The 14,507-nt window shown below is 36.6% G+C and overlaps 1 protein-coding gene across 2 annotated transcripts in view; it reads right to left on the bottom strand.

The window, feature by feature from the left end:
* The window catches only part of TMEM181 (transmembrane protein 181), a 42,394-nt gene that overhangs the window by 7,049 nt on the left and 20,838 nt on the right, over nucleotides 1-14,507 (bottom strand). For both annotated transcript variants that reach the window (XM_070733782.1, XM_070733783.1), the window contains exons 7-16: nucleotides 12,547-12,627; nucleotides 10,798-10,897; nucleotides 8,942-9,072; nucleotides 6,544-6,635; nucleotides 6,190-6,247; nucleotides 4,851-4,953; nucleotides 4,696-4,747; nucleotides 2,843-2,925; nucleotides 1,538-1,627; nucleotides 125-191 (exon numbers count right to left, since the gene is read on the bottom strand). In XM_070733782.1, coding sequence (XP_070589883.1) covers nucleotides 125-191; nucleotides 1,538-1,627; nucleotides 2,843-2,925; nucleotides 4,696-4,747; nucleotides 4,851-4,953; nucleotides 6,190-6,247; nucleotides 6,544-6,635; nucleotides 8,942-9,072; nucleotides 10,798-10,897; nucleotides 12,547-12,627 — 857 coding nt within the window. The remainder of the gene's footprint in view (nucleotides 1-124; nucleotides 192-1,537; nucleotides 1,628-2,842; nucleotides 2,926-4,695; nucleotides 4,748-4,850; nucleotides 4,954-6,189; nucleotides 6,248-6,543; nucleotides 6,636-8,941; nucleotides 9,073-10,797; nucleotides 10,898-12,546; nucleotides 12,628-14,507) is intronic.

Here is a 14,507-nt window from a genome sequence, read left to right as displayed (position 1 = left end):
TGGGATTTTTTTTTACATGTAGAAAATGGAGAGATCTGGCAAAAATAACCCCACAAAAATATGTTTTTATAGAACAGTATAGAAACAAAGTGGGACTGGTGACATTATTACAAGTCTTACTTACCCGTAGATAACATCATCATCTGAATCATTCAACATGGAAAAGGCAGGGTTGTCTTTCAACTGAGATTCTGAAAGATGTTTTGAAGAATGTGGTCAATAAATACATCGTCAATAAATAAATACATACAGAAGTCTCCAAAGATCTGCAAAGCTCTTCACTAGGGTGTCTAGAAATCCTGGGTCTAGAAAGCTTAGAACTAAGACGCCTCAAACATGAACGAAGTATTGCCCACAAGATCATATGCTGCAACGTCCTGCCTGTCAAAGACTACTTCAGCTTCAACCAAAACAACACAAGAGCCCACAACAGATTCAAGCTTAATATTAACCGCTCCAAAATAAAATACAACTTTAGTAATCGAGTTATCAAAGCATGGAATTCACTACCAGACTGTAGTATCATCCCCTAACCCCCAACACTTTACCCTTAGACTATCCATGGTTGACCTCACCAAGTTCCTAAGAGGTCAGTAAGGGGCGTGCATAAGGGCACCAGAGTGCCTACCGTCCCCTGTCCTATAGTCTCTCCCATATCTCATATATCTTCTCTTATCCCTATAACTTTTTCTGCTATTCTCTCATAGTTATATTTTACTCCTTTATTTTCTCCTCTATTCTCCCTTTAATACATTCTACCTGATTATATTCTCTATAACCCTCGTGTATTATTGTGTATTGGACAAAACAAATAAATAAATAAAATAAAAATAAATGTTGTTAAAAGCCTGTTGTCACTCTTTGGTGCCACTTTAATGAACATTAAATCCTCCTGTCTTTGCTTCAGTGTTTTATTTATTGTTACAGATCAGAGTTGGTCAACTGTTGGGTGTCAAGGGCATCTTGCCTTTGTTGATTGCTGTAGAGAGGGGGGTCACACTCAGGAGTAAGTTCCACTTACCTTCCCTACCAGTTTGCATTGCGACGGAAGTGCCTATGTCACTTCACAGAATGACCCTCTGTGCATATGCAGAAACCGGCCATCGCTGCTGGTTTAGCAAGCAGTGGCAAATTTCTGCTACAGGTTCTAAAGAACTGGCAGCAACACACTACTGGTCACACTACATATGAGGTTGGGACTGAGATTTTAGGGGTAGTTTCAGATTTTGCTCTTTTACCAAAGAATAATGGAATACCCAAGAATTTTAAAGGCTCATTTTCTCTTTACATTCCCCATCTCAAAATGCCTGGAAACTATGCCAAGCTCAGATTACCTAACAAATTTAGTTCTGAACATTATAATAATAATTTTAAAAATACTTCATATAACATCTGAATGCCCACAAAGAATATTATTTTACTATGCAGTGCACCATTTGATACTAAACTTCATAGCTTATTCATAGGTCAGTCAAAATGTATTTCAAACAAAACTAAAACAAAATTTTGCCAAAAGAAGCAATAGAAATTAACTTACCATACAGGGCATTTTTTGATGGTGAATACACAAAGGCTAATGTGTATAGGTAGAAATTTAATAATCCATAGAAGGATAAGAATTCTGCAGGTGATAACTGTCAAGGATATCATTACATATGTAACAATTCAACATGTCATCAAGATCTAAAGAGAACCATTCAAAAAGCTGAGTGAGCCCTACTTTTTATTCCTCACCCAACAGTGATTTATACATTAAACCACTGAGTAAAAAGTCAGTCTCATTTGCATACACGTTTCCTAAGATCCTTTACAGCAGAGGTCTCTTGGTCTGTGGATCAGCACCAGTCCACAGCATGCCAAAAACTGGTCTACAGAAACAAGTGAAGCCCCATTCATGGGATGCAGGCAGCACATGAAATCAGCCCCCACCCCACCCCAATCTATGGGAAAACCTCTCTCCACGGAACCTGGTACCCTTGGGGGAAGCTGCTTTACAGAAGTTTGTCAACACTCTACCAGCATTTAAACCTACATTTGTTTGGGATGCCCGGAGAGTCTTCCCTGTAGTTGTAACTAGTCTTTGGAAGTCCTGACCTTGGAAATTCTCCTAGCCTTCCAATATGAAGATCTTCATCACCATGGTGAAAAAGAGACAGGCAAGCAAACAATCTTAAGTTGCCATATTTAATCTTTTTTCATATCAGCCTTTTTCTCTGGCGTATGTTCATTTTTTATTTTAATTTTCTATTGAATTTTAAACGTTTTTTTAAAAAATAAGCTCTGAGTCAATGAGATGTTCTGGTGGTGAAACATTAGTGTATTCAACATACAGTATAAATAAGTAAGAATTAAATGGCCAGGAAGACTTAATAATAATATTATTTCAGGGACCTAAATGTTGCATGATAGAAGAGACTAAATTTATACACATGAAATGGCTATGGAGATTATCAATCATCCAAGTCATGGTTGACTGATAATCTGATAATGAAACCATTCCCCACCATTCAGCCAGAACTGAAGAAGCTTCTTGGATGAGAAGTGAAATATTTTCAAAGGAAAAAAAACACACAAGAGAGTCCAGTTGCCTTTTGAACCGCATCTTTGGGATAATAAATGGAAACTCAGAATATTAATTGTAGGCTTCGGGGCAATGAGGGGGTTTTGTCGCTGTTGATTTTTAGAGACTACATAATAGACCATTATTTATTTATTCAGATATTGCTTATTCATAAATTAGTCTTTTTTATAAATTAGTCTTTTTTGTATATTAGTCTTTTCAATTATGACTGCCCTATAATTTGATCGAAACTTTGAGCAGGATATCACTGTGAAAGGATATAATTATGATAATTGGTTGAAAGCTCCGCTACAAAATTGTCCTGAAGAACCTGTGCTCCGAAACGCAAATAAAATATAGCGATGCTGCAAGAAAAAAGGAAAAGCAATTAAAGTTCATTCTATATTTTAAAACCCTTTTTTTAATTCCAAGGGCAATTGAATAAAAATCAGTATTTAACATTAACATTAGGAAACTATTTCCCAAGTAAATCACAGAAAGCTGCAAATGGGCCAATTACAAACATGTCTCCAAGATGAATACAAGTGCCCAAGTAAAATGGAAATAAGTTATATAAAACATATACATAGTGGAGGGGAACTATGGAGAGGAAAAAACTTGTAATTTTGTAGCATTTAGAAACATAGAAACATAGAAGACTGACGAGAGAAAAAGACCTCATGGTCCATCTAGTCTGCCCTTATACTATTTCCTGTATTTTATCTTACAATGGATCTATGTTTATCCCAGGCATGTTTAAATTCAGTTACTGTGGATTTACTAACCACGTCTGCTGGAAGTTTGTTCCAAGGATCTACTACTCTTTCAGTGAAATAATATTTTCTCACGTTGCTTTTGATCTTTCCCCCAACTAACTTCAGATTGTGTCCCCTTGTCCTTGTGTTCACTTTCCTATTAAAAACACTTCCCTCCTGAACCTTATTTAACCCTTTAACATATTTAAATGTTTTGATTATGTCCCCCCTTTTCCTTCTGTCCTCCAGACTATACAGATTGTGTTCATTAAGTCTTTCCTGATACGTTTTATGCTTAAGACTTTCCACCATTCTTGTAGCCCGTCTTTGGACCCGTTCAATTTTGTCAATATCTTTTTGTAGGTGAGGTCTCCAGAACTGAACAAAGTATTCCAAATGTGGTCTCATCAGCGCTCTATATAAGGGGATCACAATCTCCCTCTTCCTGCTTGTTATACCTCTAGCTATGCAGCCAAGCATCCTACTTGCTTTTCCTACTGCCCGACCACACTGCTCACCCATTTTGAGACTGTCAGAAATCACTACCCCTAAATCCTTCTCTTCTGAAGTTTTTGCTAAGTTTTTGCTATTTCTTACAAAACACCCCCTAAAATATTAATAGTTGACTGCAGTGGTGTAAAATTTGGGTAGACAAGAATGGGTAGACAGATTGTTTTAATTCTGTTCTTTGAGTTTCCTTATTTTACCATCAATACCACCCAGCAGTAAATTTTATAACTCTTTACTAGCAGTTCACATACACACTCATGCATGAGATGAGTATCCAAGTGGGTTGGCTACCCTCCTGCCACTGGCTCTACTGGTTCTTAGAACAGGGCCAAACTGGAAGTAACCCACCACTAGTGCCACCACTTAAAAAGAAAATATTAACGAAGTGTTCTATCTAATGGTACTTTGGTAGTCATTATTAATTGATTCCAGGAAATGCAATGAGTGTCAAAAATTATAAGTAAGCAAACAATAAATACCAGGACAAAATGTTTGCTTCAAAATGCATTTGGTACCAAATTCAATGAGTTTCAAAGCAGTCGTGTACCAAGGTACCACTGTATCTGCTTACAAGGGAGGTTGATCCAATGCTCCAGTGCATTTAATATCTTGCACAACATCTTAGGAATGTGCAAAAAGTACTAGTCTAGTAAATGTTAGTAATGGCATTTTTATTCCAGGCTAAGTTGACCCAGCCATTCCAGAGTAGATGTGGGGGGAGGGGGTAAGGAAGGTTGGGTCATTTTAAAGACATATATCTTCCAAAACAGGAAGTATTTTCTGTTTCAAACAAAGTCCATCCCACAAAAGGAGCATTTTGCACACTTTTAGATATAACTGAATAGTATCTTCAAGTGAATAATATCTCACCTAATGATAAGCACTACCAATGTCAGCGCAGTCAAGAATTTCAACCTGAGATCTGAGAAAAGAGCGAAGAGTTATTTGAAAAATAACACAAGTATCTTTCTAGAAGAACAACACATCCGCATCATCAGAAATCACAGGTGAAGAACTGAGCTTACCAATGTAGGGCATATTGCGAAGCTCTGAGCACGCCCGGATTATTAGAAATAAAAGGTACAAAATATATACTGTTGCCACCACAATGAAGAAGATTTTCATCCCCTGTTACAAAAACACATTTAAAAACCATTTGAATATTATTTTGATAACATTTCACTTCCTTTCTCCCACATCCAGGCATTATACCAAGAGTTGACAATCTATCAGGCATTGAACATTATCCTTATTTTTGCACAATTGAAAATACAGGAAATCGCCAAAGTTTGCAAGATTACAATAATCCCACCTCAAGGACTTCAGTGAAGCCATAACCATTTTAAATTTTATTTTCAGTTATTGCCAATGACACTACATCGAGAAATTCAAAATTGTACACAGAGACCATCCATCTTCTTTACAAGTCTTAGAAGAAGAGAATGTAACACTGTTTGTTTTAAACTCAATACCAAGGCCATGTTAGCTAGCATTCATGGAAATGGTAGACCAACCTATTTGGAAACTATCAAATTAGGATCTTTGGGTGGGAAGCATAGCATGTTGTCTTTGATATGGAAAAGCTTTAAATTGGAAAAAAGAAGAAAAAATAGCTTCTTTTATAAAATTGAGCAGTTCTCCATAATATGTGCATAATTCTTAAAAATCCATAAGTAGCAAAACTTCTTTTCATGGGAGTTACTTATAGATATTTTTAAAGCCAATTGGCAATAAATAAAGAGAAAAAGAGAAGAGGAAAACAAAAAATATATTTGAAACATCAGAAATTTACTGGGTTAAATAAAAAGGAAAAAACTTAAGAATAAATCTTAAATTTAGGATCCAAATAAATAAAAAGGTTAGATGGCTCAATTTTGCTATCTTCAAAGTGGAATACACTGCCAAAGAAATAAACATATTTTAAAAAAATCTTTTTTGCAGTAATAGCTTTGAAAACAAACTTTAAGTTCTGGAACAATTCTTCCTAATATCTACAAATAATTTTCAATATGGATTAAGCAAAATGTTTTACACAGTTAAATACACTGTTCAAAAAAATAATGGGAACACTCAAAGAACACATCCTAGATCTGAACGAATGAAATATTCTCATTGAATACTTTGTTCTGTACAAAGTTGAATGTGCACAACAGCATGTGAAATTGATTGTCAATCAGTGTTGCTTCCTAAGTGGAAGGTTTGATTTCACAGAATTTTGATTTACTTGGAGTTATATTGTGTTGTTTAAGTGTGCCCTTTTTTTTTTTGAGCAGTATAGATGAGTAAAAACAGCTCTATTTTCAAAACCTGATAGTTAATTCACCATTTCCTATTCAAATCCAAAGTTGCTTTATGCTAACATACCTGAAAGTTACTTGTGTCAATCTCATATTGGTATGTTGGATCATGTAGTTCATTGACCCTAAAAAAAAACATGCTCTGATCATGAATCTAAACATTTATCTGTAACAATCTAAATAAAGGATTGAGTTTGATATAGTTGGGTTTTTAATTTTCCAGAACTTTTAAAATATTTTCTAAGATCTCTTTCTGGCCTTTTAAAAATTAACATTTTAGCTCCCTTTTTCATTTTATTAATATACAGTATTAGTATCCATTCCAATATTATTATTATTTCTATTCTGAATTTTGTAAATTGTTTTGAATTGGAAAAGCAATAATTAGTATCTAACGAACAAAAAGATGTAAATTACTTACGTCTGCCATATGCCTAATGTAACAGAAGCCAGCCACAGTAAACCAACAATAAGAAATTTGGGGAAATAAAAGGTCATGCATTTCCTTTCTCCCTAAAAAAATGGAAAAGAGAAAGAAAGAGTGGCAACTATATTTGATTTGCTTTACAAATCTAAACTCTACAAAACTCTTTTTTTTATTTAAAAGAGAGCAAGAATCTTATTGCTTCAATGTTGATGTTAAATTCTCTATTAATAGCAAAAGATGACATCAGACTAAAGTTTAATTACTCTTTAAGGAACAGCTGTTAAATCTGTGTCAGTTTCTTTGCAGAAATACAACTACCAATGTTTCCAAAATCTGACAGATCTTACAGCTGCAAATGTTCCTTTGATGGGGAGAGAAGTTCTGCGAATTATTGCATACTTTTTTGGAGAGAAGTGAAGCAACGAACCATTCCAATGCTTATTACGTTTTAATGTGGGGTTTTTTAAAATTCAGGACTGTGAAACATGTTATTTCCATTAAAAAGACCTCCAAAGTAGTGATCAATGTAACAAGTCAGCCCCTTGACATGGCATTTTATAGAAGATAATAGAAACTTTGTTCAATCAAACGTTATCATTTATGACACACAGATTTCAGTGTAATCTTTGAAGAAAGAGACACCAAATAATCAACTACAGAATTAACTTGACCAGAAGGGCAGAACCAGAACAATAGATTTACTCAGCCAAGATTTTCAAGCCCTTCCTTCACTAAAGAAGGCACATCATTTGTTGCCCTATGAATAGTGGAAAGTGTTTGAGCCACATAAAGTTAAATTCTAAATTATATAAGTGGATTTCTTCTTGAACTTTCCTCCTCTTCTTCTTCCATTGCCTATCCCATAATTTTCCATTACACTTATTCTGAAGGCTGCCCCAGTACTCCAGAGGCAATACACATGGTGCTAGGGATAGAATTTTGTTCAGCAGTAATGTTCATTCCATTGGCAAAATACCACCATTCAACACCTGTTAAGTTGCTAAGTGAAGTAAGCATGTTTCACCAAAAAGGGTGGATTTGGATGGCATTTGGGATTAGGAAGAACCTTGTTCAGCCATGAAGCTCAGTGGATATTTCTAAACCAACTGCCATCTTTTAGCCTAGTTGTTTTGTAGAGTTTGTAGAAGAAATAAAAATTATACTTTCTATGTGTTAACAAAATGGGCATCATCACAGAGCATCAACTACAATGAAATAATATTTACTCCTATCATAACAACTGTCTTAGATGAAAGACCCAACTCTTCCAGCAATCTTCACTTATGTTGTCAAGAATAGTATGATCCCTTTTAAAGGCAACCAAGTTGATTGCTTATTACTAGAATCTACAGCAGCAAATTTTATTGCTCTATTTCACGCCATGTGATTCAATAATTCCTTTATATCTTTCCTGTGTTTCCCACCATTTTATTTATTTATTTATTTATTTGTTTGTTTGTTTGTTTTTTGTTTGTTTGTTTGTTTGTTTATTCGATTTTTATGCCGCCCTTCTCCTTAGACTCAGGGCAGCTTACAACATGTTAGCAATAGCACTTTTTAACAGAGCTAGGCTATTGCCCCCACAATTTAAAGCCCTTCATGGCACCGGACCAGAATATCTCTGGGACTGCCTTCTGCCGCACGAATCCCAGCGACCAATTAGGTCCCACAGAGTTGGCCTTCTCCAGGTCCCGTCAACTAAACAATGTCGTTTGGCGGGACCCAGGGGAAGAGCCTTCTCTGTGGTGGCCCCGACTCTTTGGAACCAACTCCCCCCAGATATCAGAGTTGCCCCCACCCTCCTAGCCTTTTGTAAGCTCCTTAAAACCCACCTCTGTCGTCAGGCATGGGGGAATTGATTCCCTCCCTCTAGGCTTATAAAATTTATGCATGGTATGCTAGTATGTATGATTGGTTTCTAAATTGGGGTTTTAAATTAACTTAAACTTAAATATTAAATTTGTTTATATTGTACTATTATTGCTGTGAGCCGCCCCGAGTCTGCGGAGAGGGGAGACATACAAATCTGAATAATAATAATAATAATAATAATAATAATAATAATAATAATCCGGGTCCTCATTTTACCACCTCGGAAGGATGGAAGGCTGAGTCAACCTTGAGCCGGTGATGAGATTTGAACCGCTGACCTTCAGATCTACAGTCAGTTTCAGTGGCCTGTAGTACAGCACTCTACCTGCTGTGCCACCCCGGCTCATTTTACAGGAAGAAGAACTATCCTCTCCACTTTATCCATCCCACTTCCCTAATCCCATCCTTCTTTTTTGTATTCATTGTAAAAAGCTCCAATTACTTTCCTTTCTCTAGCCGTTGTATCATTTTGAAATGACAGAGTCCACAACTTTATTCACAGTCCAAAGTCAGTCCTCACCTGTACTCTGATCCCGTGGTAGACACAAAGCCAGAACAGCAGCAACGCACACAAGAACAAAGACTGAAAGAGGTCATCTAGCATTCCAGGAAACCAGCTGTTGATTAGGAATGAAAGGGGGAAAAATGGGTCTGGAAGAGAATGGGAGAAGGAGAGAGTCAGGAAACATCAACGCTACCACTCACAAGAATATTCAGTCTTTTCTACAGCAGACAAGACCTCGATGTTGTTAAGCTACATTAATTCAAGCCAGCCTAGCCAATACTGATATATTGGCTGTACAGGTAACACAACATATAAATCAGGTGTGCTGGAAAATGTAAATCAACACATCTGAACCCTGTGCAATCACAATAGTTTCAGAAAACAATGTAAAACATGTGCCAGCTATTTTCTATATGGTTTTTCTAATATATTTTATTACAGATTTAAAATGTATTCTAAAGGGCAATTTAACTGAAAAAAACATTTGCTAAACTTTGGCCTGGATTTGTAAAGAATTTGACTTTCTCTCCCTTGCCAGCTTATTATGGCAGAATTCAACTGAAGATGGCCAGGAATTGGAACTGAGCAGGAATTTTCGACGAGGCCGCCTGAAATCTCTGAAACTTACATGGGAAGAAACCCAAATATGCCAACACCTTCATACCTATACTACAAAAACAAATATATATACACACACATACACACACACACACACACACACACACACACATATCCCTTCTAGTCACACTAATTGCTCTAATGGGCACCAAGCAGAGAAGCAAATAATGGAAAATAAGTCTATCAAGGAGGACCAATTTTGTGTAGTGGTTAAAACAGGTTTAAGACATCAGGCTAGAAATCGAGTGAGTTCTGGTCCTGCCTTAGCTTGGGCCAGTTACTTTTTCTCAGGCCTACAAAAGAGGCAATGGCAAACTATTTTTTAAAAAACACTGCCAAGAAAACTGCAGGGCCTAGTCCACGCCATCACCAGGAGTCAATAGTAACTCAACGGTACAGACACAACTAAAAATCTAACAAAGGAATGTAAGGTAGTTAGATTTTCATCTCTGTTTCCACAGTTACAGCATGTGTAAGGCTACTGCCTTATGCATCATTGCTATTGGTTCCATTTTCAGAAATGATCATGCACCAGAGACCATGCTTGGGATTACAGAAGGGCTGGGAACTTCCTAATGGCTACCTTGAATTCTAGAGCTCTTCTTTAAGCAAGACATCAATCTCCATTCAAATTGGTATGTGATTTGTTACTTCTGCTCATTTGCAGAAAAACACTGTGCAGTGTACAATACTGAAAATGAAAAATAACCAAACAGCCACACTGATAACAACTACAACATTGATAAGCCAATTTTTCTTCATTGTTTTCCTAAGAAGCCATGTTTTCAAAACTTTTTCAAAACTGTAATGGGAAGGCACACCAGAAAGGGCGGGTGGGGGGACATCACCAACACAAGCACAAGCTCTCTGAACATTATATTTTAGAAGAAATGGGTTTTGCCAAGCTTTACGTCTTTCAATACTTCTTTTTAATTAGAATAAGCTGCTGGCCTATTTCACTAATCAGCTTTTTTCCCTACTGAGTGATAAAAGAGGTTAACCTGATTCCACGTATTAAAGTTTTTAGGCTACTTCAAATACTTTTAATTATTTTAGTATTAAACAGTGAGAAGAACCAAGCAAAAGATTTCTTTTTAAACCAATTCTGAAAATGCCATCAGATTATCCTGGTCAGCCAAGCCTGACGTTACCAAGTGATTTTAGTTGGAATTTTAATTTTCATCAATCTCTCACATGTGAAAGTAGGATAACCCCCAAATCCTATCGTATCAGGATATAATTTGAATAAATACCATTATAAAGTAATAGCAGGGGAAGGAGGATTGACATCCACTTCTGCTCTATCCCCCAATCTCGCATGGAGAACCTGCGCAGGGAGTGAGCAAACAGACACTGCAAAGGAAGGAAAAAGAAACATGTAACAATTATGCGGTATCTGTTCAGCATAAGAGAAGGAGTGGAAACGTGGAAGCTTCCAGGCTTGGAATACTACGTCCAGTTTTGGACACCATGATGTACAAAAAATGTGGAGACTCTAGAAAGCGTGCAGAGAAGAGCAACAAAGATGATTAGGGGACTGGAAGCTAAAACATATAAAGAACAGTTGCAGGAATTGGGTATGCCTAGTTTAATGAAAAGAAGGACTAGGGGTGACATAATAGCAGTGTTCCAATATCTCAGGGGTTGCCACAAAGAAGAGGGAGTCAAACTATTCTCCAAAGCACCTGAGGGCAGAACAAGAAGCAATGGGTGGATACTAATCAAGGAGAGAAGCAACCTAGAACTAAGGAGAAATTTCCTGACAGTTAGAACAATTAACCAGTGGAACAACTTGCCTCTAGAAGTTGTGGATGCTTCAACACTGGATGGTGGTTTTTTTGGACAAGTTTCTTTATTGTTTTCGAAAATATTTCTCACATATTTTGTTTGGGTTTTACAGATCTTATTCCATCTCTATTACCTTTTGTATATGTCATTCATTTCCTTATATCTTTTATTAAATTGCATACATTCAAATATAAATATCATAAGTAGTGGATGCTTCAACATTGGACGTTTTTAAGAAACATTTGAACAACCATTTGTCTGAAATGGTACAGAGTTTCCTGCCTGAACAGGGGGTTAGACTAGAAGACCTCTAATATCCCTTCCAACTGTTATTCTATTCTATTCTATTCTAACATGTGATTTAAGAATATGTGCAGCATATTCTCCTTGCCTTTCGTAAACAACTTAAAACCCACCTCTGCCGCCAGGCATGGGGGAATTGAGATCCTCTTTCCCCCTAGGCCTTTACAATTCTATGCATGGTATGTATGTATGTATGTTTGGTTTTTATATTAATGGATTTTTAATCATTTCTAATACCAAATTACTATTGTACACTGTTTTATTGTCGCTGTTAGCCGCCCCGAGTCTCCGGAGAGGGGCGGCATACAAATCCAATAAATAAATAAATAAATAAATGAGTGATTTATACACCCAAAACAGAATTCTTGATTTAAAGCAATGACTAACCATAAAAACCCGTCTTAACCCAGGCTACATTTTGCTTAAAGATAATGGGAGAGTCCAAAAATTGAGCAATTCGGCCAACATGGCCAATAAGGAGGGATGCTTGTAATATTCAGCTATGTTTGAAAGTCACATAAAACAGCCACTAAATTAAAACTCAGCTTATGTGTATGTGCTGTATCATGTATGAAGAAGACACACACACACACACACACGTTACAGATTTATTCTATTACTTTCTTCTCTTATTACATGTAAAGTACAGTATATTATCTCATCTTCAACTCTGATCATTTTCTTGCCTCCCTCACTTGATAAAGAAATATTTTTCCACCAGGTTGTTTAACAAAAACCTTGAAGCATCAAGCAATTGTAATTCTAATTTTCTGGATCAAGGAGAATGAATAACAAAGCAAAGCAAGAAAACTAAAACAAGAGCAGATGTAATTAAACAGATACTGATTTGTCTACGGAAGGCAAATATACCAAAATATATTATTAAAACTAAACAGAAAGCTGATACTCACTGTGACTATGAAAGTAAGAACTACAAAGACAAATCGGAACCAGATTTCCATTTGGGAGAAGGCTGGTTTATAAGTTTTCCACTGGGGGAAAAAAGACGTCAGATTGTCAATCAAAAGGGTTGCAAATAAAAATAACATCAATGATACTTCGCACATTCAGTATTCTTTCCCACTGAGGGCCCTTCAAGTGCACATATGTGTACCTTTATTATGGCTGTTGATCAGAACACAACAAATTAATAATAGACGAAATAACATAGAAGTGTTTGTGAATAGTTTATTGAGATGATCAAAGTATAACTAATAACAAAGTTTGGCCACATTCATAGAAGTAGAATCATTCTGGTCTGGTAACAGCTGCACATAGAATAAATTGGACTAGCCTGGTTATTTTATGAACTGGGAAGTGGTGAAAACGGGTCCTTGCATCCTTATAAAAAGTACAATATTGCATGGTTTATGGCAGGGGTCTCCAAATGTGGCAAGACCTGTTGGATTTCTTTCCTTCCTGTGATCTGCTTGCTCTTCTTTAGAGACCATTCATTGCTAGGCAAATATATCATTATTTAGACAGGGCTATTCTATCTGATTACACAATTTTCTTTATTGCTCAAGGTGTTTTAATTATCTGTTTAATTGCAAGAAACAGAATTTATTGTATTTGGGAAGAGAAAAGGATGAGGAAATAATTTGCTCAATCTTTCCCTGCAGTCTCCAACTCTACTCCTTGTGCTCTCCATACTCACTATCAGATAGATAGTGTTTCTGGTTTACTTTTTTAGTAATTACACTTAGCACAAGACTTTTTTCAGATCAGCACTTTACAATTTGTTTTTTATTTATTGATTGATTTGATTTGATTTGATTTGATTTGATTTGATTTGATTTGTATGCCGCCCCTCTCCGTAGACTCGGGGCGGCTAACAACAGTAATAAAAAACATCATGTAAATCCAATACTAAAAACAACTAAAAAAACCTTATTATAAAACTAAACATCCATACAAACAAACATACCATGCATAAATTATAAAGGCCTAGGGGGAAAGAATGTCTCAATTCCCCCATGCCTGACAACAGAGGTGGGTTTTAAGGAGCTTACGAACGGCAAGGAGGGTGGGGGCAATTCTAATCTCTGGGGGGAGTTGATTCCAGAGGGTCGGGGCCACCACAGAGAAGGCTTTTATGTCAAGTCATAGGCCTATAAGTCATATTAAGTTTAGTATGTCTTTTAATTGGATTCAGTGTTTTAAAAAGGGTTTTCTATCACTCCTTAAGAGGGGATGGAGTGGCTCAATGACTAAGATGCTGAGCTTGCTGATCAGAAGATTGGCAATTCAACAGTTCGAATCCCTAGCGCCACGCAATGGAGTGAGCTCTCATTACTTGTCCCAGCTTCTGCCAACCTAGCGGTTCAAAAGCACATTAAAAATGCAAGTAGAAAAAAAGGGACCACTTTGGTGGGAAGGCAACAGTGCTCCATGTGCCTTCAGTGTTTAGTCACACTGTCCACATGACCCTAAAGACATCTTCGGACAGCGCTGGCTCTTCGGCTGAGAAATGGAGATGAGCCGGAAGCAATTAGCACACACGTGTGTGGGAACCATTACCCTTAACTTAACCGTTCATTAAAAATAATATCAAACAGATATTTGCAATTCTCTACTTGCTAGCTTAGTCAGAAATATTTTATAATTACTGTCAACTGCTTAAGGGTTTTCTATAGATAAACAACACAAAAAGACTTCCACATAAAACTGAATCGATATTTACCAGTTATTAGTTATACTATATACTGTATATGTAAAACCGGTTTCACCCTCCCCGGCCTCCTAGAAAGGCTCTGGAGCTCGAAGAGAGCAAAAAAACAGAACTTCAAGTTCAACTGGAAGTTGACAAATGGGCCATTTCTGCCTCCAGAGAGCCTCTAGAGCAGTGATTTTCAACCTTTTTTGAGCTGCG

The sequence above is a fragment of the Erythrolamprus reginae genome, chromosome 1 (genome assembly GCF_031021105.1).
Source record: "Erythrolamprus reginae isolate rEryReg1 chromosome 1, rEryReg1.hap1, whole genome shotgun sequence".
NCBI classification, from domain to species: Eukaryota; Metazoa; Chordata; class Lepidosauria; order Squamata; family Dipsadidae; genus Erythrolamprus; species Erythrolamprus reginae.
The sequence above is the reverse complement of the archived record's forward strand: the minus strand, read 5'-3'. Positions and strand labels throughout refer to the sequence as shown.